The 24,997-nt window shown below is 33.5% G+C and overlaps 1 protein-coding gene across 3 annotated transcripts in view; it reads left to right on the top strand.

Annotated features, from left to right (window-relative positions):
* Nucleotides 1–24,997, top strand: part of LOC106883892 (uncharacterized) — a 461,066-nt gene that overhangs the window by 218,190 nt on the left and 217,879 nt on the right. For all 3 annotated transcript variants that reach the window (XM_089349763.1, XM_089349761.1, XM_089349762.1), the window contains one exon: nt 7,883–7,921. In XM_089349763.1, the coding sequence (XP_089205889.1) occupies nt 7,883–7,921 (39 nt within the window). The remainder of the gene's footprint in view (nt 1–7,882; nt 7,922–24,997) is intronic.

Here is a 24,997-nt window from a genome sequence, read left to right as displayed (position 1 = left end):
GCACATATCATTCCATACGCTGCTACAGTTCAAGCTGGTTTTATGAATATGTAATAGATTATATGATTGTTTTATTTGCAAAAGAGTAGCATCTTTGGTGTGGAAGGAGCAAGTCCTGATAAGTCTTTTTTAGTTTCTTGATGCCATTTACACATTTACATTATTGAACAAATCTTATATTGTACTCCTGTATTTAGTTTTGGCTTAGTCTACAAAAAGTTCTACTTTTAGAATTAACAGCAGGTAAGGAATTACGGTAAAAAAAAAAATATATCCATTTATTGTTATGATAGGCGTAGGAGTGGCTGTGTGGTAAGTAGCTTGCTTACCAACCACATGGTCTTGGGTTCAGTCCCACTGCGTGGCATCTTGGGCAAGTGTCTTCTACTATAGCCTCGGGCCGACCAAAGCCTTGTGAGTGGATTTCGTAGACGGAAACTGAAAGAAACCCATCGTATATATATATATATGTGTGTGTGTGTGTGTGTGTGTGTGTGTGTGTGTGTTTGTGTTTGTGTGTCTGTGTTTGCCCCCCCCCCCCCCCAACGTCACTTGACAACCGATGCTGGTGTGTTTACATCCACGTAACTTAGCGGTTCGGCGAAAGAGACCGATAGAATAAGTACTAGGCTTCCAAAGAATAAGTCCTGGGGTCGAGTTGCTCGACTAAAGGTGGTGCTCCAGCATGGCCACAATCAAAAGACTGAAACAAGTAAAAGAGTAAAAAAAAAAAAACCAGTATACGGGGAAATTGCCTTTACGGCAAATGCCACATGAAAAAATAAGTAAATGAAAATAAATAAATAAATAAACCAGTAGGCTAATTTGCATATTAGTATAAGTTTGATAGCTGTCAGTTAATTCATTTGTAAGCTGAGTAGCATTTTCTCTGTAACTATATACTGCAGCAATTTCAGGACAGCAGAAGGTTAAGCAGAGCTTGACAAAAGACTAATAAAGTCAGAAATTGCAGTTGTTCTGATGCCCATGCTTTTTATTTTTATGTATCCATATATATATATATTTTTTTGTTGAAAACTTTGAGATATACACCACCCTGCAAGATTAATTTCACTACAAGAGCATATACATTTCAAACATCTCAATGTGTTGTTGTATTGTGAAGGTCTATGCATGCCATATGTAGAAATTTGCAAAAAAACATATCATTACCACCTACAGTTAACATGGATGAGATGGATGTAAACAGTAAAAAATTGCGATGTGGAAGCTGTGTAGTCAAAGTACATTTCCTGCTGCTGAAGCTTTGCAACAGAAAATATATTGAATGCAGTTATTTTCCTTGTTGTTTTCCTTTCTCATATGAACATCAAGAATGTTTATCTTGTCTTCTTTTCCTGCTGGGTCATCATAGCCTAATGTAAGCACACAAATGTTGCACTTTATAACTTCGACTTGCCAAATGTTGTGAACCAAAGAAAGAGACGGTACTGTTAGTGGAGTGAAAACCGCAGCTGTTCTCCGTTGTTATTGACAGAAACTAATCTACTCATTGCTCTTATCAATTTGGTATGATTAATTTAGCCCTGTGTCAACAACAGAGCCGTGTGTTTTCATCTACATTGTTATGGAACAACTAATTTTTTTTTTATCTTATAGTTGCCGACGTTGTTGTTTTAATTATCTTCAAGATTTTATTGTTTCTTAAAAGTGAGGTAATTTTAAACCTTTTACTTAATTGTTTATTAAAGAGACAAACAAACAAAATAAAACTAAAACAATGAAGCCACAAAAAAGACAAAACAAAACAAATGCCAAGTGTTCTTTTCTTGGAGTATGTTTGTTTTACTAGTTCAACATTCTTAACAAAATTTATTTTCAATGTTTACTTTCTTTTTTTATATTAGTGATAATTAGTAATCATTATATTTCTCAATTGTGAATACTTAGCCAAGTTATTTTATTTACATTTTTTATTCCTCTTGTGTTGATTGTTTTTAGTCTCTCCAGTCGATGAGTTTTTTTTTTCTTTATCTTTAGTTTCTCAATTGTTTTTTTTTATTTTCCTTCAGTCTTCCATAAAAACATTAACACTTTTGATCTTTCTGTTCGATGGAACCTATCCAATTATATCGTAGAAATAATTTCAGTGTTTATCTAGTATCTGTACAGAATAGATATTGGAAAGATACATAACAAGTTTTGATTATAGAATATGGAATACTTGGTCAATAATTCATTGCAAGTTTTGGTCCATTCTAGACATTAAAACCAAATAAAAAGTCATAATTTTTACTGGTTCAGATTACTGTTTTATTAAATATAAAGTAATTTGCTTTTACTATTTTATACATCTGATCAGTATTTATGAGAAGGAGGGTGGGGGAAGAAAGACAAAGTCAGATTTATACTTAAATGTTTTCTTCCTTTGTTTACTACCATCTTAATAGAGTCTGTCTCAATTATGTTTTCTCAAAAGAGAATGTATTACAACTCTTGTCTTCCAGTTATAGGTTTCTTGACATCTCAGTTATGGTCTCCCAAGAACAAACAGCATCAAAAGATTGATCTTTTAACCGAGTATGAATCTAAGCTTAAATATATCAGTTGGGCATATGCATCACAATTACAGTCATTCAATTTTCCTTAAACTGAGAATCTTTACAAAGGATGTTTGCTTAACACCATATTCTGAAATCATAACTTTGAGTGGTTTAGAATTCAGCTTATACTTGGTTTAGAAATCTTTTGTCTATGTAAATTATGAATTAGCTGATGGAAATGTTATTTGAGGACAGTTTTAGATAGAGTTCTGTTGGTAAGTCACATAGAGTAAAATAACTGGTTTACCAATAATAAAAATATTTTATTGACAGAACAATTATTACAAAGGTATGATGATCATCAGAGTTTTTAAAATTGGGGTTTAGCCAATACATTGGTCCAGATTCATAAGAACCAAAGAGGAGTCCTCAAATATCTGATGAGCTCCTCTTCTCAATAAATAAATAAATAAATAAATAAATAGATAAATAAATAATTCTCAAGTGCTTTTGAATTTTGAAGGGAACTACCTCAGTCTTACTCCACCTTGTAAAATTTGTCTCCAAGATCCTGACTGTCATACTAAGACTGGATTTGAGCTTGTTAAGTTCTTAATAAAGTCAAAATTAAATTGTTGAATTTGAAAGTTGATATTTAAAATGTCATTGACGAAGTTCTCAAAGACTAAGTTGAAAAATTTAACTGAATGAGTTTATGATATTGGTAAAATTCTTTACAAAGAATGCTTTCATTTGTAATATATTTTTTATTGCTTATAGTTTGGGTTTTGGTCGAAGCTAACTTGAATCATTTTGGCAACTTGGTTAGGCAACAGTCAAAATAGTTGAACTGATCCTGTCAGGTAGAGAGGCTGGAACTAACTATTGAAAGAGAAATTCTCTGGGTATTTATAGCAGAATAAAATGTGCATTTGTATGCATGTACCATCTGTTTGTTGGCACATGAAGAGATACCTTGTGTGTGTCTATACACATATGTTTATGCATTGGTGACATGTATATATTTTTATATATGACAAGAAAATAGGGTTGGTTAAATAAAGAATTTGTATGATATACATGTTTGTAAGATACACACACATGCACACACACACACATCTGTAGTATAAAGGAAATTAGTTGATTAATTTGCTGTATGCTTTAAATTCGAATAAGCTATCTAATGAAGAAATTTTTGTGTGGTCTCTTGATTCACTAGAAATAACTGCTAAATTTCCTTCAAATCACTGTCTTAAATTGGATAATGTTGTCCAAGCTGCACTACCTAAAAAGAAAATGACTGGTTGGTCAAGGTCAGTATAGTCTGTTCAAACAGGTCTTACTTGGCAATTAAACAGTGACAGTATATTAAAGAATGATTGATCTGCTGAAGATTTTAAGTTGATGGACGATTTGTTACTGGTATCAGAATATTTTATGAAGACATTTAAAGATGAATCAAATATTCATTGTGAAAGAAATAGGAGTGGATAATTGAAATTGTTTCCTGGCAAAATTCAAAGATAACTTGAAACATGTTCTGGCTTCCACAGCAAAGGAAGTGGTTGCAAAGCATCCTGGAAGCGAATATAAATGAAATATTAAAATGAAGTGGTTTTGGTGAAGTATTGTGTGGTATGTGTGAGGCCAGAACAATGCGAGAGGATACAAGGTAAATTACAAAAGAAAAAAAAAACAGAATAAAGTTGCAGTTTATATTATGGGGTTATGACCCATTCTTCAGGACATTTGGGAAAAGCAGTTTTAAATGTCCCGAAGAAGGGGTCTTCACCCCAAAATATGGAAATACAAGGTAAAACTGCAGCTTTGATTTGCTTTCTTTTTCCTTTTGTAGCTTTTTCCTTCTTGCATTGTTCCAGCGTTACACAACACGCTTCTATGAAGGAAATATATTTTTTGGTATTCAAAAGAAGAAATGTTTAGCAATTGAATAATTCAGAGATACCATCATTATGATAAACAAAAGGTTATTTGGTAATTAACAATAGGTAATTGGGGTGGGGGGTGGGGGTGAACAACAAATGTTTTACTTTTAAAAGTGGTTTTCTTTGAAACGTGTGATCATATAAATTTCCAAGAGAAACTGCTCTGGTTAAAGTGTTGATGCTGTTCAGAATGAGGCTAATTCTGTAAATTCTGGCAGTCCATTCTGGCCACAACCACTCAACCTTTTCCCAGTTATAGTATATGTAGTACTACATTATCTAATACAAAGAGGTGCTGGAAAGTTCCTGGCTTTAAAGGTATTGTGTGATTGGCCTGGTTAGAGGCCCAACCTTCCAAGTTCTTTTACAAGGTTTAGAAGAACTGAAGGACTGCTGCAATAAGTGTGTGAATCTCAGAGGGGAACATGTTAAACAAAATCATAATTAACTGATTCTCCTGTATTTTCTTTTACCAAAAGCCAGGAACTTTTCAACACTCCCTTGTATATTCCTTTTCTAAGACATGATTTATTTTTAAGGGCACGATTTATAGAAACCTTTGGCTATAATTTCTAGCAGTTTGAACCACCTCTAAAGTATTCATTCTCACTATTGTAAAACAACTGGGGTATTTTAAATTTTGTATACAAATTATATATAAAGTTTATATATAAATTAGGAATTTAGTTGATAAACTTTTGATCATCCACTAAAATTTGAATTAGTTTTCTGTAATCTAATTGGTAAAATGGTATTTGTTTTTCTATTCGATTAGTTTTGCTCTCTTTTTGTCTGAAACTTTTATTGAAAGCGACTAATTTTTAGATAACAAGACAAAACACTTCTCTATTTCATAGGTAATTTCAGTAATAGATTTCTTAATTTGTTGTTAAAACTTTAGTATGCAGGTGCAAGAATGGCCGTGCGGTTTAGAAATTCATTTGCAACCATGTGGCCTTGATTTCAACTCCACTGTGTTGGACAGTGGATCTCAATTAGGGTCCATATAGTTCTTGCAGGTCCATATAAAATTTTGCTGTTAAAATTTATGAGCAATAAATTGCTTGTACTTCTACATTATACAAAATATATTAACAATTTTTTTTATACAGTTCTTAAAGTGGTTGGTGTTAGAGCATACTCTGTAAAGTGGTTGGTGTTAGTACACTCTGTAGTGGCTTGTGTTTATGGGCATCCAGCCATAGAAACCATGCCAAATCAAACTGGAGTCTTGTGCAACTCCCCAGTTTGCCAGCTGTGGTCAAACCATCGAGCCCATGTCAGCATGGACAATGGACGTTGAATGATGATGATGATAATAGGATTTTTTAAAGCATCAAATGTTCATTAGGGTCCAGTAGAGTAGAATAGGAATCAAAGGGATCTATACTTTAAAAAATGGTTGAGGAACACTGGTGTGGAACCTTGGGTGAATGTCATCTGCTCTAACCTCAAACTAACCAATACATTTTGAGTGAGATTGGTAGACAGAAATTGTGTGGAGGCATACTGTGTATGTGTGCATGCACATGTGTGTGTGTGTATGTGTGTGTGTTTGTGTGTGTGTGTGTGTGTGTGTGTGTGTGTGTGTTTCTCTGTATATTTGTTTTTGTATTAACATTCTTTTGAAAAATGAACTGGCGTTTGTGTTAATATTCTTATCATAGTGGTGGATGTTAAAGAGATCCCTAAAATAAGTACTAGACTTAAAGAAATAAGACCTGAAGTTGCCATGAGTGACTACAACCCTTCAAGGTGGTGTACCAGTATGGCTGCTTACAATCCAGTGAATGAAATAAATCTGAGAGCAAAAAAGTGTATATTAAAATGATTTTTTTTTCTCATTAATTAGAAAGTAATTAATGCTCCTAATTAATATAACAACCTTAAAAATGAATTAGATAGTAATCAAGCGTGATTTTTTATCTGATAGTTTTTTTTTGCTCTATGTTCAGTTGAGTAAGCTGTTTCAGTTAATTTAGATATGTCACCATTGTGTTGTTGTTACTGAAAATCTCTTCATATTTGGATATGCTTTCTTAGAGTCACTGCTGCTCACCTGTGAAGTTTTAATTAGGCATTCCTAAATATATGATATCCCTTTGCTATAAATATAATACAGTGGCCAGGACACATTAAATTTGCTTGCAATTGTATATTCAAGTAAATCTTTAAGATACATCATGTTAATTATATGTACTAAACTCAGTAGTTCTTAAACTGAGAAATACTAAGTCTTACTTTACCAAAATGTTTGTGAAATTTCTGTCCCCCTGCTCTTCCTTAGTATTAATAAGAAGATAAAATATAATATAATTCCTCCTTCACTCTGGTTTTGGTCAAATTTAAAAGTTCAGTTCTTTAGCATTTAAACTGGCCATATCTGGCCCAAATATTCGACCTGTTTTATGTACAAACTGACCAGATTCAGACTCTCACACCTATTCATGCCATATAAGAAATAAGCAATCAAATCATAGAAATCATGGAGCTACAAGTAAAGCAAAGTGACTTAATAAGCAATGACATTTGATAGAGTAAACTGAATGCTAACAAAACAGTAAAGGCAGTGAGCTGGTAGAATCAGATAAAATGTTTTGTAGCATTTCCTCCAGCACATGCATGTTCTGAATTCAAAATGACTGCTGGGGTTGACTTTGTCTTTCATCCATTTGGATTCAATAAAATAAGTACTAGTGGAGCACTGGGGGTCGGTGTAATTGACCAGTTCCCTTCCCAGAAAATTGTTGGCTTTGTACCAAAATTAGAAATTTATTAAATTTGATAATTTGCCTGTTCCTTTTTCAATCTTCACAAGCTTACCTCCTTTCAAGGGAGTGCCAACCCCACATAAGAAACACAGTACTAATTCCTTAGTTGGATGTTGAAGCTTTTCTTTTCCTTTAAGAAACTTACTAGATGGCCTTGGTTGAAAATGAGAATGATTGTTTGTATAATCCAGATGGGACATAGGCCTGAGGTTCTTCTACTTATTTAGGGGTCACCTGGAACAAGGTATATCTGTGTTTTGTAAAATCCAATACATCTAATACATCCAGTTACCCACCACAATACAATATGATGCATTCAAGTATTGAATCTGTCAATATATGTTGAACGCAGTCTTAATATTTTGACTTTATTCAGTTCCTGATTCTAACCATTTTTATTTTCTCTTAGGCCCAGAAGGCAGCAATGTTCACAATGTAAATTGTATATAAAAACTGGAATAGTAGACATTATAATAGCTATTAGATTAGAGTCAGTAGATTTTTTCCTAGCAAAGGCTGCAACAGACAAAAGCTTCTTTTGTTGTACTATGAGTTACTTTTGTGAACCAACAAAGAAAATTTTGCTTTTAAAAATCATTTTCGATTTTATAATTTTTCTTTTCTTTCTTATTATCATTCTCTCCTTTTATTTTATTGACAGGTTGATCCAAAAGCTTGTAACCCTCGCACAGCAAACAAGGTAATATTATTTTATTGAATATTGAAAATAATGTAGGTTAAGAGAAAAAGAAAAATATAAAAAAAACAAAAAACGATACAGTATTGACATTCAAATAAAGTCATAGCAGTAAAAGTGCTTTTGTAAGAGTTAAGAAGATATTGTGATTGAGTGATTACTGTGTTCAACTATTGATCAGAAGATCACAGCCTTGCCACTAGCATATTGTTGTGTCATTCCATTCCTAAGTCAAACGGTTGGTGTTAGAAATGTTTGGACTTGTAGAATCATCTTAACCTATGCTTCTATTTAAATACGTTTTTCATGTTTTATTATAGATTTAGCAATTTACTATTATTATTTTTGAAATCATCCTTGCATCAGATACATTAAGTATTGATTGAAATTGAAAATAACTTTCTTTTAGTTTTAAGATTTGCACCTTTTTATCATATTTATGACAGAATTCTTTATTGTTATTGGAATTTTTTTGTTTGTATAAAAAAAAAAACAGCAAAAAATAACACAATGCTGTTTAACATCTATTTCATTGACTCTCCATGAATCAAAGACAGCCAACTAGCTACTTGGCTGCAATTTACCATTTTAACCCCTTTAATAAATACCAACCTATCTGAAGGAGCCTCTGATTTTATAACACAAAGTTCATGCTTTAAAATGTTCTAAATTAAAACCTATTAAAATTTCATGTTAATTTATGTTCCAAACATCAACTTAACCATGACAAAGTTATTATGCTAAATTTGTCATCATTTTCAAAATTAATTGAAGAAAAATAGTAATGCATTTCAACAAAAATATAGTAGCAATAGGGTTAACACTCATTTTATCTAAGTATATTTTTGTTGTTTTCACTAGCCCTCGAGAGATAAAATACTAAATCAGTCTTGCCATTGAAACTGTTCATCAGTTATTCATTTATTTATTCCTGTCTAGCATTCTTTCACCAGACAATTTGCCTTCTAGTCAGCAAACATTTTTCAGGCTAAAGATTATGTTAAATTTTCGGCTTATTTCTGCATTTTGTTGGAACAAAATTACTAAAGTGAAAAGAAAAAAGGCAATAAAATTTTTTTTTTATTCTGCTTTCTTTTATATTAAAAGAAAAAAGAAAAACCAACAAGATACTCATATTATATTAGAAGAAGATTTACTCCTATCTGCTACATATTTTCCAAATATATTTCAATTAGCTGATTTTATTGGAGTTATTCCTCTTGTATTTTTATATTTTAGATTATTAAACACTCCTAATTGCATAGATGATCTCTGAAATTTTATAACTTGCTTGAAAAATGAAGTTTAACATAAACTTGCTTTTACTATTCGAGTTGGAGAATATAGTCTATTAAAAATTTGAGTTAGAAAAATTTTGTATATGTATATATATATATATATATATATATATATATATATATATATATATATATATATATATATATATATATATTGACAGCAGAAATATTTAGAAATTACATAAAACAAATCTTTTTAGGAACAGTGGATCTCAAAGCAAATAAATCTATAAATCAGTGGTTCCCCACCGTTTCACTGTCAAGGACTCATTTTATTCAAATGAGTTTTCCCACCCCTTTTAATATGCCTATCCTTAACATAAGAAGTGTCAGTAGTGGTGTGCAAGAGAGACGATTGCGCTGGTTTGGACATGTGGTGAGAATGAATGAGGATAGCTGCGTGAAAAAGTGCCACTCCCTAACAGTTGAGGGAACCCGTGGAAGAGGTAGGCCCAGGAAGACCTGGGCTGAGGTGGTGACGCAAGACCTTCGAACATTGGGCCTCACCGAGGCGATGACTACTGACCGAAACCTTTGGAAATGTGCTGTGCATGAGAAGACCCGGCAAGCCAAGTGAGATCGTAGCCAGTGCCCCTGGACTGGCTCTTGTGCGGGTGGCACATAAGATGTACCATCCTGAGCGTGACTGTTGCCAGTACCGCCTGACTGGCCTTGTAGGGTTTTCGAGCGAGATCGTTGCCAGTGCCCCTGGACTGGCTCTTGTGCGGGTGGTACATAAAAGACACCATTTTGAGCGTGGCCGTTTTCGTGCGGGTGACACGTAAAAGCACCCACTACACTCTCTGAGTGGTTGGCGTTAGGAAGGGCATCCAGCTGTAGAAACTCTGCCAAATTAGATTGGAGCCTGGTGTAGCCATCCGGTTGCACCAGTCCTCAGTCAAATTGTCCAACCCATGCTAGCATGGAAAGCGGACGTTAAACGATGATGATGATGATGATGATATATATATATATAGGGAGAATTCACAAAAAAGCAACAGACGAAGACAGGTGGTGTTGAAAAGAAATAGATGGATTAGTATAACGCTCGGGAATTGAGAAAGTCTTTAATATTTCAAGCCTACACTCTTCTACAGAAAGGAACATGGAAAGCAACAAGGAGAGAAAAAAGGAGAGAAAAAAATGTGTGTAGTGGTCAGCGATCTATCATAGCGAATATATATAAACATATATATAAATATATATATATATATATATATTTATATAAATAAGGATAAGATCGATATTTAAAATATTGATCCTCTCAAGTGGTCAGCATGGGAATAAAAACCATCAAAGGTAATAATTATTTAAAATTATTTAAATATTAAATATATATATATATATATATATATATATATATATATATATATATATATATATATATATATATATATATATTTATATATGTATATATATATATATATATATATATATATATATATATATATATATATAAACAAATTATGTATGTATGTAAAGTATGTATGTATGTATGTTTGTTTGTGTATATATATATACACACACATATATACACCAACACACATACATTACATACATTCCTTACATACATACATAATTTGTTTATCTACATAATTGCCTCTATACCTGCTCAACTTGATCCCTCTTATAGCCTTTCGTTACCTTGTGGAATGATCCCCTGTAAAGTCATAGGAGCCTAAGCTTGAATTTTTTTATCACTACTAAGTGTCTTCTATATGGAGAACCTTTGGATCTTATCTGTGGACTATATGCATACACACATCACACACACATACACACAAACATATTGATAATGAACTAGACAAAAAGTGCTCGATACAAGCTGTAGAGTATAATAACATTTATTCAGTTGATGCTATTTTCTGTTGCTTCATGAATGTTCAACTAACCAACGGCTAAGTTAGTCATTATAGATGAACATGGTTCTCTGATTAACCAAGCAAGCATGAAACTGAAAGTAACTGCAGACAGCACTAGCTGAGTATATATGGTGTGTGTGTGTATGCGTGCGTGTGTGTGTGTGTGTGTGTGTGCGTGTGCGTGTGTGTGTGTAACATAATCAGAAGTGTTCTGTTATTCAGAATACCTAATCATATTTTTGTTGTTTATTCTTTTACTCTTCTAATATTGAAATTAGTGGATATTTTGTTTGTGTTTTTTTTTTTGTTTTTGAGTTTTATTTATATGATGATTTTGAAGAATGAATAAAGGTCAAAGATTGAACTTCTTGTAATTGTTATTTCGCTCCATTTTCCACTGAATTTTTCTTTAAAACTTTCAACAGTAGTATTTAAAATTGTTTATTACAATATTCTTCACAGGTGTGATTGAAATATTGGATATGTGTATGTATAGTAATAGGATATATATAATATATACATATATATACATACATATATATATATATATATATATATATATATATATATATATATATATATATATATATATATATATATATATGTGTATATATATATATATATATATATATATATATATATATATATATATATATATGTATATATTTGTGTAGATAGATTAATAGAGAAAGTGTCTTTCTCTCTCTGTGTGTGTGTGTGTGTGTGAGAGAGAGAGAGAGAGAGAGAGAGAGAGAGAGAGAGAGAGAGAGAGAAAGATTTAAACTAATAGAAAATGAGAGAATTTGTGTATGTGTGTGTGTAGCCATATATATATATATATATATATATATATATATATAGACACATATGCACACACATATATATAGACACATATACACACACATATATATATTATACACTCGCACACACATATGAGTATTCTCATTTGTGTGTTTGTGTGTGTGTGTTTGTATATAACCATGGAAACTGTCAAAAATTAGTAAAGTTTTATTTTTGGCTATCCACTGTCTGATTGTTACAAAATATCAAAATACATTCTACTTGTCATTTCAATGCAATTTAGTAATGCACAAATGTATAAACATACGAAACATTTCAATAATGGAACGGTCTTGCTTTGAGTGACATACCTTTAAGTGAAACCATTATACTAATGTTGTTGTTGTTGTGGTTGTCGTTGTTGGTTAATCTTCTCCCCATCCACCACCTTTGAAATATATTAAAAAAAAAGAGAAATGCCAAACTCACTGGAGATTTAATTGAAGACAAACTCTGATTAGAGAAGGGAAACATATACAATTGCTTTTATGATTGGTTTGTAATTTCAATTACATCATATTTAAATAATGAATATTTATTCTTTAACTAGTTGCAGTCATTCTCAGCTGTGACCATGCTGGGGCATCCCTTTCGGTGGTGTTTAGCTGATGGAATCGACCAGTATGATGTTTTATGATATTCATTGTTATCACTCTAATAAGGGGCTTGGTTGAAATGACCGCAACGGTGCATTTTGTTTCATGTACTGGTTTTTTTTGTTTCACACTAAACATCGTCATCATCATTATCACCTTTTAACATCTGCTTTCCATGCTGGCATGGGTTTGGTGGTCTCACATGGAGCTGGTCAGCAAAATTGCCCAAACTCCAATTGTCTGTTGTGGCATGGTTTCTATGGCTGGATGCCCTTCCTAATGCCAACTACTTAACAGAGTGTACTGCGTGGTTTTTATATGCCTTTTATGTGGCACTAGCATAGGTACTTCTAATGTGATGCCAGCATGGGTGCTTTTTACATGACCCCAAAACAGGTACTTTGAGGCAAAAAAAAACAACAACAACAACAAGCCCATTAACGATAAAGGTATAGTGTATTCAGAACTACATTATCTAATATCTCTTTCATTTAGGTGTGCTTTGAGGTAGATTTCATTCTTTTTTCTAGTAGATTGAGTGACCGTTGAAGCTTGTATGTATCTGCAATAAAGACATTTAGTTCTTTGCATCCAAGTTTATTTAATTCTAAGTAGATACCACAGATAGTAACTATATTATTTTCTCCCCTGTGAAGATTGCTTGCAGCGTAAAATTAATGAATATTTCATTGTTTAGCTGTCCTGAATTCAATTCATCTTGTAAGAAAAGTTAGTGGCTGTAAACAAGCATTATTTTATCCAAATAAACATCTATAATGGAAACTAGAGATAAACACCATCCCTATGGATCTCTGTGATTTGGATGAGAATTAGATATTTTAAATGTATTTTGAGTTTTGTTAATGACATAAGGGACCAAAATGTTTTATAAATGGTTCAGCTGAATCAGTCAGTAACTGATTATAGTTTTGATTTCCCTAATTTTTTTTTAGTTTATATATATATTCCTCTTTCATTCTTTTCTTGAATAAAAATAGAAATTGACAAATGCAAGAATTGCAAGAGGTTTCTTTTTAACGAAATAAATGAATTATTCAGAAGAAGATAAGGAGAAAAACTCCCTGGCCTTTGTAGGCTCTGTCAGATTAATGAGACTGACATGATTAATGTTTAGTTTGAACTTTAGTTAGTTGACACCTGTAGAAAACATGAGCAGATTTTTTTTCTTTTTTTTTTTTTTTAGTTTTTAAGCCAAAGAAAGAGCATTTATGGAGTCACTTGACTTGCTATAATTAGCAGCCAAATGACCTTCAGATCACACTGTACCATCTTAAAAAAAAGGAACATGTTGGAGTATGTTGTTTAAGATACCAGTCATAGCCATCACTCACAAGCAAGTATGACTTGGTATGCATTTACCATGAGTTTTACTAATTGTTTTAGGTGCTTATATAGTGGTGAGCAGTCATAGGCACCTACTTGGCTCTTCTAATCATCACCTAGCATAACATGAGGATTGTGACAGTTCAAGTGAGCAAGGACTACACCAACTCTAGGCTGGTTGAGTATACAGGTGTAATGTGAAATGAAGCACCCTGTTCAAAGACACACTATGCCACCCATCTAAGAATTGAACCCACATCCTTATGATCATAATTCCAATACCTTAACCACTAGGCTACTTCACTAGGTAGTAAGTAAAATAAAGTTACCTTCTCGAGTAATGCTGACTCATAAGGGCCGGTTTCCTGGTTTCCATGGCTTGTGTATTCCCACCTGGACGGTACGCTGGGCCATTGCAGGATTACTCATTTTTTCCACTTGAGTGAACTGGAGCAACACGAAATGAAGTGTTTTGCTCAAGAACACAACACATTGCCCAGTCCAAGTATTGAAACCATAATTTTATGATCATGAGTCCAACATTCTAACCACTAAGACATGCACTTCCACACAGAAGTTAAATTCTTGAGTCATACTGTCTCATAAGGGCTAGTTTCCTGGTTTCATGGCATATATATTCCCCACCTGGACAGGATGCTGGTCTGTTGCGAGATTACTCATTTTTGCCAGCTGAGTGGACTGGAGCAATATGGAATGAAGTGTTTTGCTGAAGAACACAATGCATCCCCGTCCAGGAATCAAAACCATAATCTTAAGATCATTAGGCCATCTCCCTAACCACTAAGCCACATGCCTCCACACTTCAGTAGATACACTGCATCATAAAAGGGAAAATATAGGAGGAGATAAAGGTAGGATGGTCACAGTTGGAACTGCTTTTATCAAGTAATCTGAATCAGTGTTAAGTTAGGGTTAAGCAACATCATGGATAAATAGAGAATTTCAGAGAGGCTTTCAGTTCTGAGAAATAATTATTGGGTAAGTACATCAAACAGGACGGACTAGGATAGAGGCAGCATACTAGCTGAGACTGTTGTACTCACATTTATTTATTTTTTTTTTATTGCTCACAGGGGGTTAAACATAGAGGGGACAAACAAGGACAGACAAAGAGATTATTAAGTCGATTACATCGACCCCAGTACGTAACTGGTACTTAATTTATTGACCCCGAAAGGATGAAAGGCAAAGTCGACCTCGGTGGAATTTCAACTCAGAACATAGTGGCAGACGAAATACCGCTAAGCATTTTGCCCAGCGTGCTAACGTTTCTGCCAGCTCTCTACCGCTTGTACTCACCTTTGTGTTGTTGAAACAGAAGGCGGGGGGGCTATAGTTGGTAAACATCAGAGAGGTTACCTTTCAAGGGAATGGAACACACCATTGTGTGTTTTTATAGTTTGGGTTTGATCTCTTTAAAGAAAGGCAGATTGAAAAGTGCAGTGTGTGTGTGGGATGATTGGCTGTTTGTGTGTGTGTGTGTGTGTGTGTATAACATCTAAATCTGAAATGTAGTTGTTGATGTTTATGAGACATTCTGTGTTACATCTCCTTGTTTAGCTGGAGTGATTTGAGAAGTTATGTTCCCCTTGATGACAATCTGTAGGTAGCAGTCATGAGCCGTGTATAATAAGGAAAGAGGTTTCTGGAGGACGCTTTGTGTCTTTGATTGGGGGACCATGGCACTGTAACTGCTGATGAACTTAAGGTGGTGGAATGAGATATGTAATGCGATCTGTCACAATACCCAGTGCATGTGCATGTGCATCTTGTAGTTGATAGATGTTGTTGTTGATAATGATGATGATGATGATGATGATAAGGCAGAGGAGGATTTGCTGTTTGTGTGCAACCTGGTGATGGAATTAAAACTAGATAGCATGTGTGGTAGTTTTATCTGCAGGAGTGCTATTATTTACAGAGCCACCTGAGTTGAAGGGCCCGAAGTGAAACTGTTTTATATGTGTTTTTCATGCTCTGAATAGATTTTGTAAACTTAATCTCTCTCTCTCTCACTCTCTCTCTCTTACACACACATACACACACACACACATACACTGTGCTGGATAATGTGTTATGGCTAATGAAGTTATTTTTCCTATTACAAACCACTCAGTGATATGGTGTCTGGTACCACAGATTACAGAACTTCATGTAGTTACATAACTAACTCAATATTGCTGCTCTATTTATACTAATGAACAGAACTCTTTGTCACCACCACAACCATGAATATCCTTATATCCACTTTCCATGCTAGTATGGGTTAGAAGAGTTATCCCTATCTGAATTAGTTCTTATTGGGTACCATTGCCTTTATAGACAGTTCAAAGGACCGTATCCTGCTTGTGCATTTTAGTTTTAGTTTGTTTCTATGACCTGATGTTCTTGTCACCAAAAATTACAAAATTGGAACCATATAGTTCTAAATCTTAACCCATTACCTCCCATAATTCTATTAACTGGAACTTTTTTATGAAACTTTGATTTCTAGCATAAAACAGCCCTAGAAACACGCTGGAATGATCAAAATAACATTTCAAAATAACATTTTAAATAGAAATAAGCGAGATATTGGGTGAAAAGTTAGCAAACCTCATTTGAATATCAGAGAAATATACCTAGTAGATATAACAAAAAGGTTAGATATGTGTAAATATTGACACATAATTACGAAATTTGTAATTTTTAAGTGATCTCATATGAGATCACTGTTAGGTAATGGGTTAAGACAGTTTACATAGAATAATGTTGCTGAATGTATAATGGCTGCCCAGTTGTAGGTTAACAACTGAGGTCTATGCCAGAGACAGCAAAGAACATTTTAAGTCAGATTTTATTAGTTAAGTCAAACTAAGCTCAGCTACATGATGTAGAAGAAAAGATGCATATAATGTACTTCACCTTAATATAAGATACTTATAAAAGTGTGTTATTAATACATATAATTTCAAAAGTGTTAACTCACCTCAAATAATGTTGACAATTTATTGTATAAGATTGTAAAGAAATGTGACTAATTGAATGCACTCAATCAAAAATATACTAGGAAAATGTTACACACGGTATTTTCACATTGTGCGCACATATTATTTAAATGTATGGGGTAACTATGTGATCAATCAATCAACAAAAGGAATTGTTGTTTCGGAGAATACAACTTTATGATTACATTTTTCATAGAGGTCACCTATAGAAATCTCAGCACAATGCCACAATGCAACATTTTCTTTGGCTTTCAATGCCTGCCTGTCTTGACCCTTCGAAAATATGTTGTAGCTATCTTATGATGGACTCTATTTTAACCATCTTATTAACTCATGTTACCATGAATGTGAATATGTTTTCATTATTTATGGCTTACAATAGTTTTCAATATAACATTCATATAAATTATATGTTTCAAACTTAGAAAAATCTTTAAAAAATATAAAGGAATCTGTCAAAATGTTACACATATGGAAATGAATATATATATATTGTATTTATAATATACTGTGTGTGTGTGTGTTTGTATTATTATTAGCCAATCTATTAACTTTCAGTATTCTAAAAAGCTATTTAATAACAGCAGTACCAATTTATTGAAACACACTAGACAGCTGTACTTTTTTTCTTTTAGTTGTTTAAATTTTTGTTTCAAGATGTTATTATATTGACTCATATAATTTTTATGGCCCTTAAATAGAAAAGAATTTGTAAAACTTAAATGACAAAATAAATTGATATGACCAAAATACAGTAAAATTATAGTGTTATTGTTGTTATTATTATTAGTGGGTGGGCGAGGGCAGTGAATTAACAGAAGTATTGGTGCTTGAAAAGAGATGTTTTATAGTATTTCTTCAAGTTCTTTGTTCTGCGTTCAAATCCTGTTGTGATAAACTTCGCCTTTAAGCCCCATGGCATTGACAAAATAAAGTACCAGTAAAGTACTGGGGTTGATGGTCCTGACTTAAACCTCACTTCCCTGAAATTGCTGGCCTTGTGCCTATGGCAAGGCAGCAGACTTGTTAGCGCATTAGAAAAATACCATCTGATATTTGTTCTCTTATATTCTGAGTTCAAATCCTGCTGAAGTTAACATTATCATTATCTGGCCATGAGCACATATAAGAGGTAATGAATAATGGAAAATGGATTGGAAGAATCATTAGAGAATTGGACAAAATTTTCTGGCTTTTTGTATTCCAAGTTCAAATCCTGCCTAAGTCAACTTTGCATTTAATCCTTCTGGGGTTGATAAATAAAATACCAGTCAAATACTGAGGTCGGTGTTATTGACTAACTTCTTTCCCCTTAAAATGACAAGCCTTGTGCATAAATCAGAAGCCATTGTTGTTATTATTATTATTCAAGGTGGTGAGCTGGCGGAATTGTTAGCATGCTAGGTAAAATGCTTAGTGGCATTTCATCTGTCCTTATGTTCTGAGTTCAAATTCTGCCGAGGTTGACTTTGCCTCTCATCCTTTTAGGGGTCAATGAAATAAGTACCAGTTATGCACTGCTCCATCCCCTAAAATTTCAGGCCTTGTGAAGAAAGGATTATTACCTCTGCCTTAGCAAAGGCAAAGATATTGTTTTCAGTCATGCTTGTTTGTTTTTCTGGGGACAAAATATCTCAAGAACCGCAGGATGGATTTGGATGAAACTTTCAAAGATATTTGACCTCATGACTAGCACTAAATGTTTAGATTTTGGAATCGATCTGGTACTGGACAAGGTTTCTGGATTATTTTTCCGTTTTTTTTACTTAATTTTTGAGAGCAGTCGGGTTCATTTTTAGTATTCTCATTTGTGAGAGCAGTCGAGTTTATTTCAGATATTCTCATTTTAAAAATCATCTCCAGCTAATTGTTTAGAGAACATTGGTGTTGCCTTGGCAGAGGTTTGCACTCTCTGAGTGCTCTTGTTATTATTATTATTATTATCATTGTGGCAGTGAGCTGGCAGAATTGTAGGCATGCATCCATCTTCACATTCTGAGCACAAATTCTGTCAAGGTCAATTTTGCCTTTCATCCTTTTGGGGTTGATAAAATAAATGCCCTCTACAAAACCATTTTCAGGATTTCAGTATCTGATGGCAGGAATTTTTCCTCAGGCCAGAGACTACATTTGAATGCCAGTGAGAAACTGAACTCTGCTAGAGAGAGCCAAGTGCAACTTGTTGCCCTAACAATAACAATAATAACAATCTTTTCTACTTCAGACACAAGGCCTGAAATTTTATTAAACATGTACTTATTTCACCAACCTCAAAAGGATGGACAGACAAAGTGAACCTTGGCAGTATTTTTATTCAGAATTTAATGCACTATAAGAAGTGTCACAAAACATTTTTGTCAACATATTAACAATTTTGCCAGCTTTCCATCTTAATATTGTTAGGAATAATAATAATAATTCTTTCTGCTAGAAGCACAAGGCCTCAAATTTGGGGGAAGGGATTAAGTTGATTACATTGACCCCAGTGCATAACTGGTACTTATTTAATTGACCCCCAAAAGGATGAAAATCAAAGTCTACCTCAGTGGAATTTGAACACAAAATATAATGGCAGACAAAATACCGCTAAGCATTTCGCCCAGTTCGCTAACGATTCTGCCAGCTCGCCATCTTACTAATAATAATAATAATAATAATAATAAATAATAATAATAATAATAATAATAATAATAATAATAATAATAATCTTCTCTACTATAGGCACAAGGCCTGGATTTTGTGGGGAGGGTAAAGTCGATAACATCAACCCCAGTACTCAACTGGTACTTATTTTATCAACTCTGGAATGAAAGACCAAGTCACTTCTGTGGAATTTGAACTCAGAACATAGTGGTGGACGAAATACCGCTAAGCATTTCACTCGGCTTGCTAACAATTCTGCCAGCTCACCACCTTTATAATAATAATAGTAATAAAAAGAATAATAATAATAATGATAATGATAATAATAACAAGAGCACTAAGGGGGTGCAAACCTCTGCCAAGGCAACACCAACGTCCTCTCAACAATTAGCCAGTGATGATTTTTAAAAATGAGAATATCTGAAATAAACTTGACTTCTGTCATGAATAAGAATACTAAAAATGGAACCAACCGCTCTCAAAAATTAAGTAAAAAAAAAGCAGGAAAAATAATCCAGAATCCTTGTCCGGTACTGGATCGAACCCAAAATCTAATCAATTCATACCAGTCACGAGGCCAAACATCCCTGAAATTTTCATCTGAATCCATCTTGAGATGTGTTGTCCATGGACAAACAACGAACAAACAAACGTGACTGAAAACAATACCTCTGCCTCCGCTAAGGCGGAGGTAATAATGATTTTTAATTTTTGGCACAAAGCCAATAATTTTGGGGAGGAAGCAAGTTGATTGCATCGACCCCCACCCCCAGTACTCAATTAGTACTTATTTTATTGACCCTGAGATGGTAAGGCAAAGTCGAACTCAACGGCATTTGAACTCAGATGAACGATATACTAACGATATACTAACGATATACTAACGATTCTGCCAGCTTGCCACCTTAAGAATAATAATGATAATAGTAATAATAGTAATAATAGGCGTAGGAGTGGCTGTGTGGTAAGTAGCTTGTTTACCAACCACATGGTCCCAGGTTCAGTTCCACTGCGTGGCATCTTGGGCAAGTGTCTTCTACTATAGCCTCGGGCCGACCAAAGCCTTATGAGTGGATTTGGTAGACGGAAACTGAAAGAAGCCCGTCGTATATATGTATATGTATATATATATATATATGTATATGTATGTGTGTCTGTGTTTGTCCCCCCGACATCGCTTGACAACTGATGCTGGTGTGTTTATGTCTCTGTAACTTAGCGGTTCGGCAAAAGAGACCGATAGAATAAGTACTAGGCTTCCAAAGAATAAGTCCTGGGGTCGATTTGCTCGACTAAAGGTGGTGCTCCAGCATGGCCGCAGTCAAATGGCTGAAACAAGTAAAAGAGTAAAAGAGTAACAACAACAATAACAACAACACAAGTGAAATCTCCTGACTTCCAGCATAAGTTAAAATAAGTGATTACATCTGCACCCCCCCCCCCGTTCTCCCACTTTGCTACTTCCTCTTTCTTTTCTTACCCCTTTCTACTCTGTTGCCAATACCCACTCATCAAATGCAGTAAAATTACAACTTGCAGTTTTCTTTATGATGAAGTATTTTTTTTTTGAGGCTGATCTGTAATTCCTGTCAGTTGTCCAGCACTTTTCTAGAGTACAACCATTGATTGAGAGAGCAGATAAAGTGTTACTGGGTTGGGGGTGAATAGCAAAAAGATTATATAATGTTCAAATATGTTTTCCCAACTACATTTAATATTTTTCTTTTGAGGTATTCAAGAAAAGATTTTATTTTATTTATTTCTATATTTACTTATTTATTTATTACAAGTTGGAAAAGTTTAGAATCTTTGTTTTGTTTTCTTTTTTTTTTTTTCTTTAAAAATATATATTTTGAAATAATGTAAGATTATTTTAACTTTTTATTTGAGAACTGATATGTTATTATAAAAGTTCTTTATTTGGTTTTGGTGGTTCTTTTTTTCTTCCTGCTTTTTTTTTTTTTTTCTCCCTCTTCTTACAAAACATATTTATTTCAGAAAATGAATAACATAAAGAAAGACAAACATATTTAGAAAATATAAAATTAAAAATATATATTTTATTAAAAAAAGGTCTTTATTAAATTCAGTATAAAAATACACACATACCCACATGTGTGTATGTATGTTTATGTGAGAATATATACATATATATATATATTTCCATTCTTAGATAAACTTGTAGGCATTTTAAAATTGGTTTTAGTTGAGAGACTTTAAGCTAATTTATATAGGATGTTCTCGGTGGATGATATGAAAGGGAAGTAATATTAGTGATTGTATAAAGTTACACTATATGGAAAGGAATGCAGTTAAGACGAGAGAGAGAGAAATGAGAAAGATAAAAACGAGAGAGAGAAAATGATAAACAAATTAAATATAGATAAGTTATATGTTGTCTCTACAACTTCACTTTTTCTCTTTCTTATTCATAGTTCTACTCCGCCTTCTCACCAGTTTTCCATGTTTAATGATATAAAGTTACTGAATGGAATTATTATTTTGTTTTATTTTATTACTTGTAGTATTGTGTTTGTTATTTTGGAGGTTGTTTTCTGCTCACATGCACAAAGAACTGCAGCTTTACTACGGCTGCTATGCCCCTCTGTTGTTATTGTTTGCAATGCACCGTTGCAGAGTGTTAATCTAAAAATCAGTGGCATTGCCCGATTTCATGAGATTCTTCCCAAAAATAGTTATTGCCAAAGTTTCTATCGTCTATCTTACCTGATTATATGCAGATGGTAAATCCATCAGATTAGCTAGAAATACCAAATTATATTTCACATTTGCTTCTCTGATGTTAGTAGTAATGCAAAGTTTAACTAATGTAAACATATCCCTTCGACATATAAGTAGATACATAACATATCTATATTACCGTTTCTACGCTGTAAAGTTTTTAAATAAAAGCAAACGTCTAGAATAGTTATGCTTCTTCTCATTACACTGCTAAAGCAGCAACAGTAGCGACTATACCAGATTTGAAAAAAAATAAGAACAATAGAAAAAGAAATGAAAGAAATAAAACAGACAGATAATTTGAGTTTTTGTGACTTCTTTTATATTTAAATAAAAATGATAATTATTATTGTCATGTAGATATATTATTGTTGGAATTGTTTTGGAAATTCTGTCTGTTAAGTGTCAAATGTTGTTTACTAACTTCATTGTGATTGACAAAAAAAAGTCTCTCTCACACACACACACACACACACATTTGCACACACACACATAGAGAAAGAGATAGACGGATATATATATATATATATATATATATATATATATATATACATATACACATATTTATGTGTGCACGCTTGTATATATATATATATATACACCTTCACACACACACATTTACACACACACACACACACACACACACACACACATATATATACCTACCTACCTATCTACATACAAACATGCATACATATACATATATATATATATATATATATATATATATATATATATATACACATGTATGTTTACGTGGGTATGTGTATGGAAAGAGATATAAATATGAAAGGCTTATTGTTAGAATTATAGAATTACACACTTGGTATTGTTCTTCAGTATATTCTAAATTGAAAAACTCTGTATCTACCGTACAAATTTATTCTGTCTACATCGTATGATTACTTTGGAGTATTTTCATGTAATATGTACCTACACACACACACGTGTCTGTGTGTGTATATATATATATATATGTGTGTGTGTGTGTGTGTGTGTGTGTGTATATCTATCTATATATATGTATTCATATACATATATATATTTATATACATGAGGTTGAAAGTCAGCAGAATTGATGATAAAGCATTGGATTAAGTGACTTGGGCACTATTTATTTTTGTCCTTTTGTGCACTGAGTTCACAGCTTACTAAGGAAGAAGACGGGGTTGGCTTTGTTGCTTTTCATAATTTTCTTTAGAGTTGATGAAACATGATTACTATTAATGCTGCAGAGATGATTTTTCTCAGCAACATCATGTCCTCCTCCCATAGAGAAACTAAATTTGTGATGAGTCAGATGAAATTGTTATTATCATTATCACAATCTATAATATAGTTCTATGTGTGAGTATGCCTCTGTGGCAAGGAAGCTCACTCTGCATCCATGTGGTTTCAGGTTCGATCCCACTGTGTGGCATTTTGGGCAGGTGTCTTATATTCTACAAAAGCCTTGGGTTGACCAATGCCATGTGAGCGAATTTGGTAGGTGGAAACTATGTGGAAGCCTGTTATTTATATATATATGTGTGTGTATCTCCCCACCATTGCTCAACGACCATTGTTTGCTTATACCCTTGCAACTTAGCAGTTTGGCAAAAGCGGCTGATAATATAAGTACCAGACTTAACAAAAACTAAGTACTGGGGTTGATTTGTTTGGCTAAAACCCTTCAAGGTGGTGCATCAGCATGGCTGCTGTCCAGTGATTGATTCAAGCAAAAGGTAAAAGATAGATTGTCATAATGTTTGTATATTGGAGTTTTTCACTTCAAACAACCTTATCTATGGAATGAAAATGAAGACATAACTGAAATCTGTAAGATAGAGAAATAATGCTCTGAAGATCTAAGAAGTTCTGCATGGAAGCAGATATAAGGAAAATTATAAAATGTGGACTTGTCATGCATTATGTTTCTTATTATGATTACTATAGACACTTGTGTGGATGTCTAATTAGGAAGCTTGCTTCCCAACCATGTGGTCTTTGGTTCAGTCCTACTGTGTGGTACTTTGGGCTAGTGACTTCTTGTGTAACCCCAGGCCGACTAAAGCCATGTGAGTGGATTTGAACTGAAAATTTACCTCCACAAAAAGAAGTACATCAAGCATCTTCAGCATATCCCTGGGGAAATACTCTCAACATAAAACAAGCTATGGCACTATATGCTGTATTTTCAAAAGGGAAAACTCATCCAAAACACTGGCTGAAATTGTAAGATATACCTCTGCCCATAGTTAAGTACCCCAGTATATACTCTCTTTTACTCTTTTACTTGTTTCAGTCATTTTACTGCGGTCATGCTGGAGCACCGCCTTTAGTTGAGCAAATCGACCCCAGGACTTATTCTTTGGAAGCCTAGTGTTTATTCTATGGCTAAGTTACGGGGACATAAACACACCAGCATCGGTTGTCAAGCGATGTTGGGGGGACAAACTCAGACACACAAACATATGCACACATACATATATATATATGCATATATATATATATATATATATATATATATATATATATATATATATATATGTATATGCATATATATATATATATATATGCATATATATATATATCTACACTCTCTGAGTGGTTGGCGTTAGGAAGGGCATCCAGCTGTAGAAACTCTGCCAAATTAGATTGGAGCCTGGTGTAGCCATCCGGTTGCACCAGTCCTCAGTCAAATTGTCCAACCCATGCTAGCATGGAAAGCGGACGTTAAACGATGATGATGATGATGATGATGATG

This window comes from Octopus bimaculoides, chromosome 3, assembly GCF_046866305.1.
Source record: "Octopus bimaculoides isolate indiv1 chromosome 3, ASM4686630v1, whole genome shotgun sequence".
Taxonomy (NCBI): domain Eukaryota; kingdom Metazoa; phylum Mollusca; class Cephalopoda; order Octopoda; family Octopodidae; genus Octopus; species Octopus bimaculoides.
The sequence above is the reverse complement of the archived record's forward strand: the minus strand, read 5'-3'. Positions and strand labels throughout refer to the sequence as shown.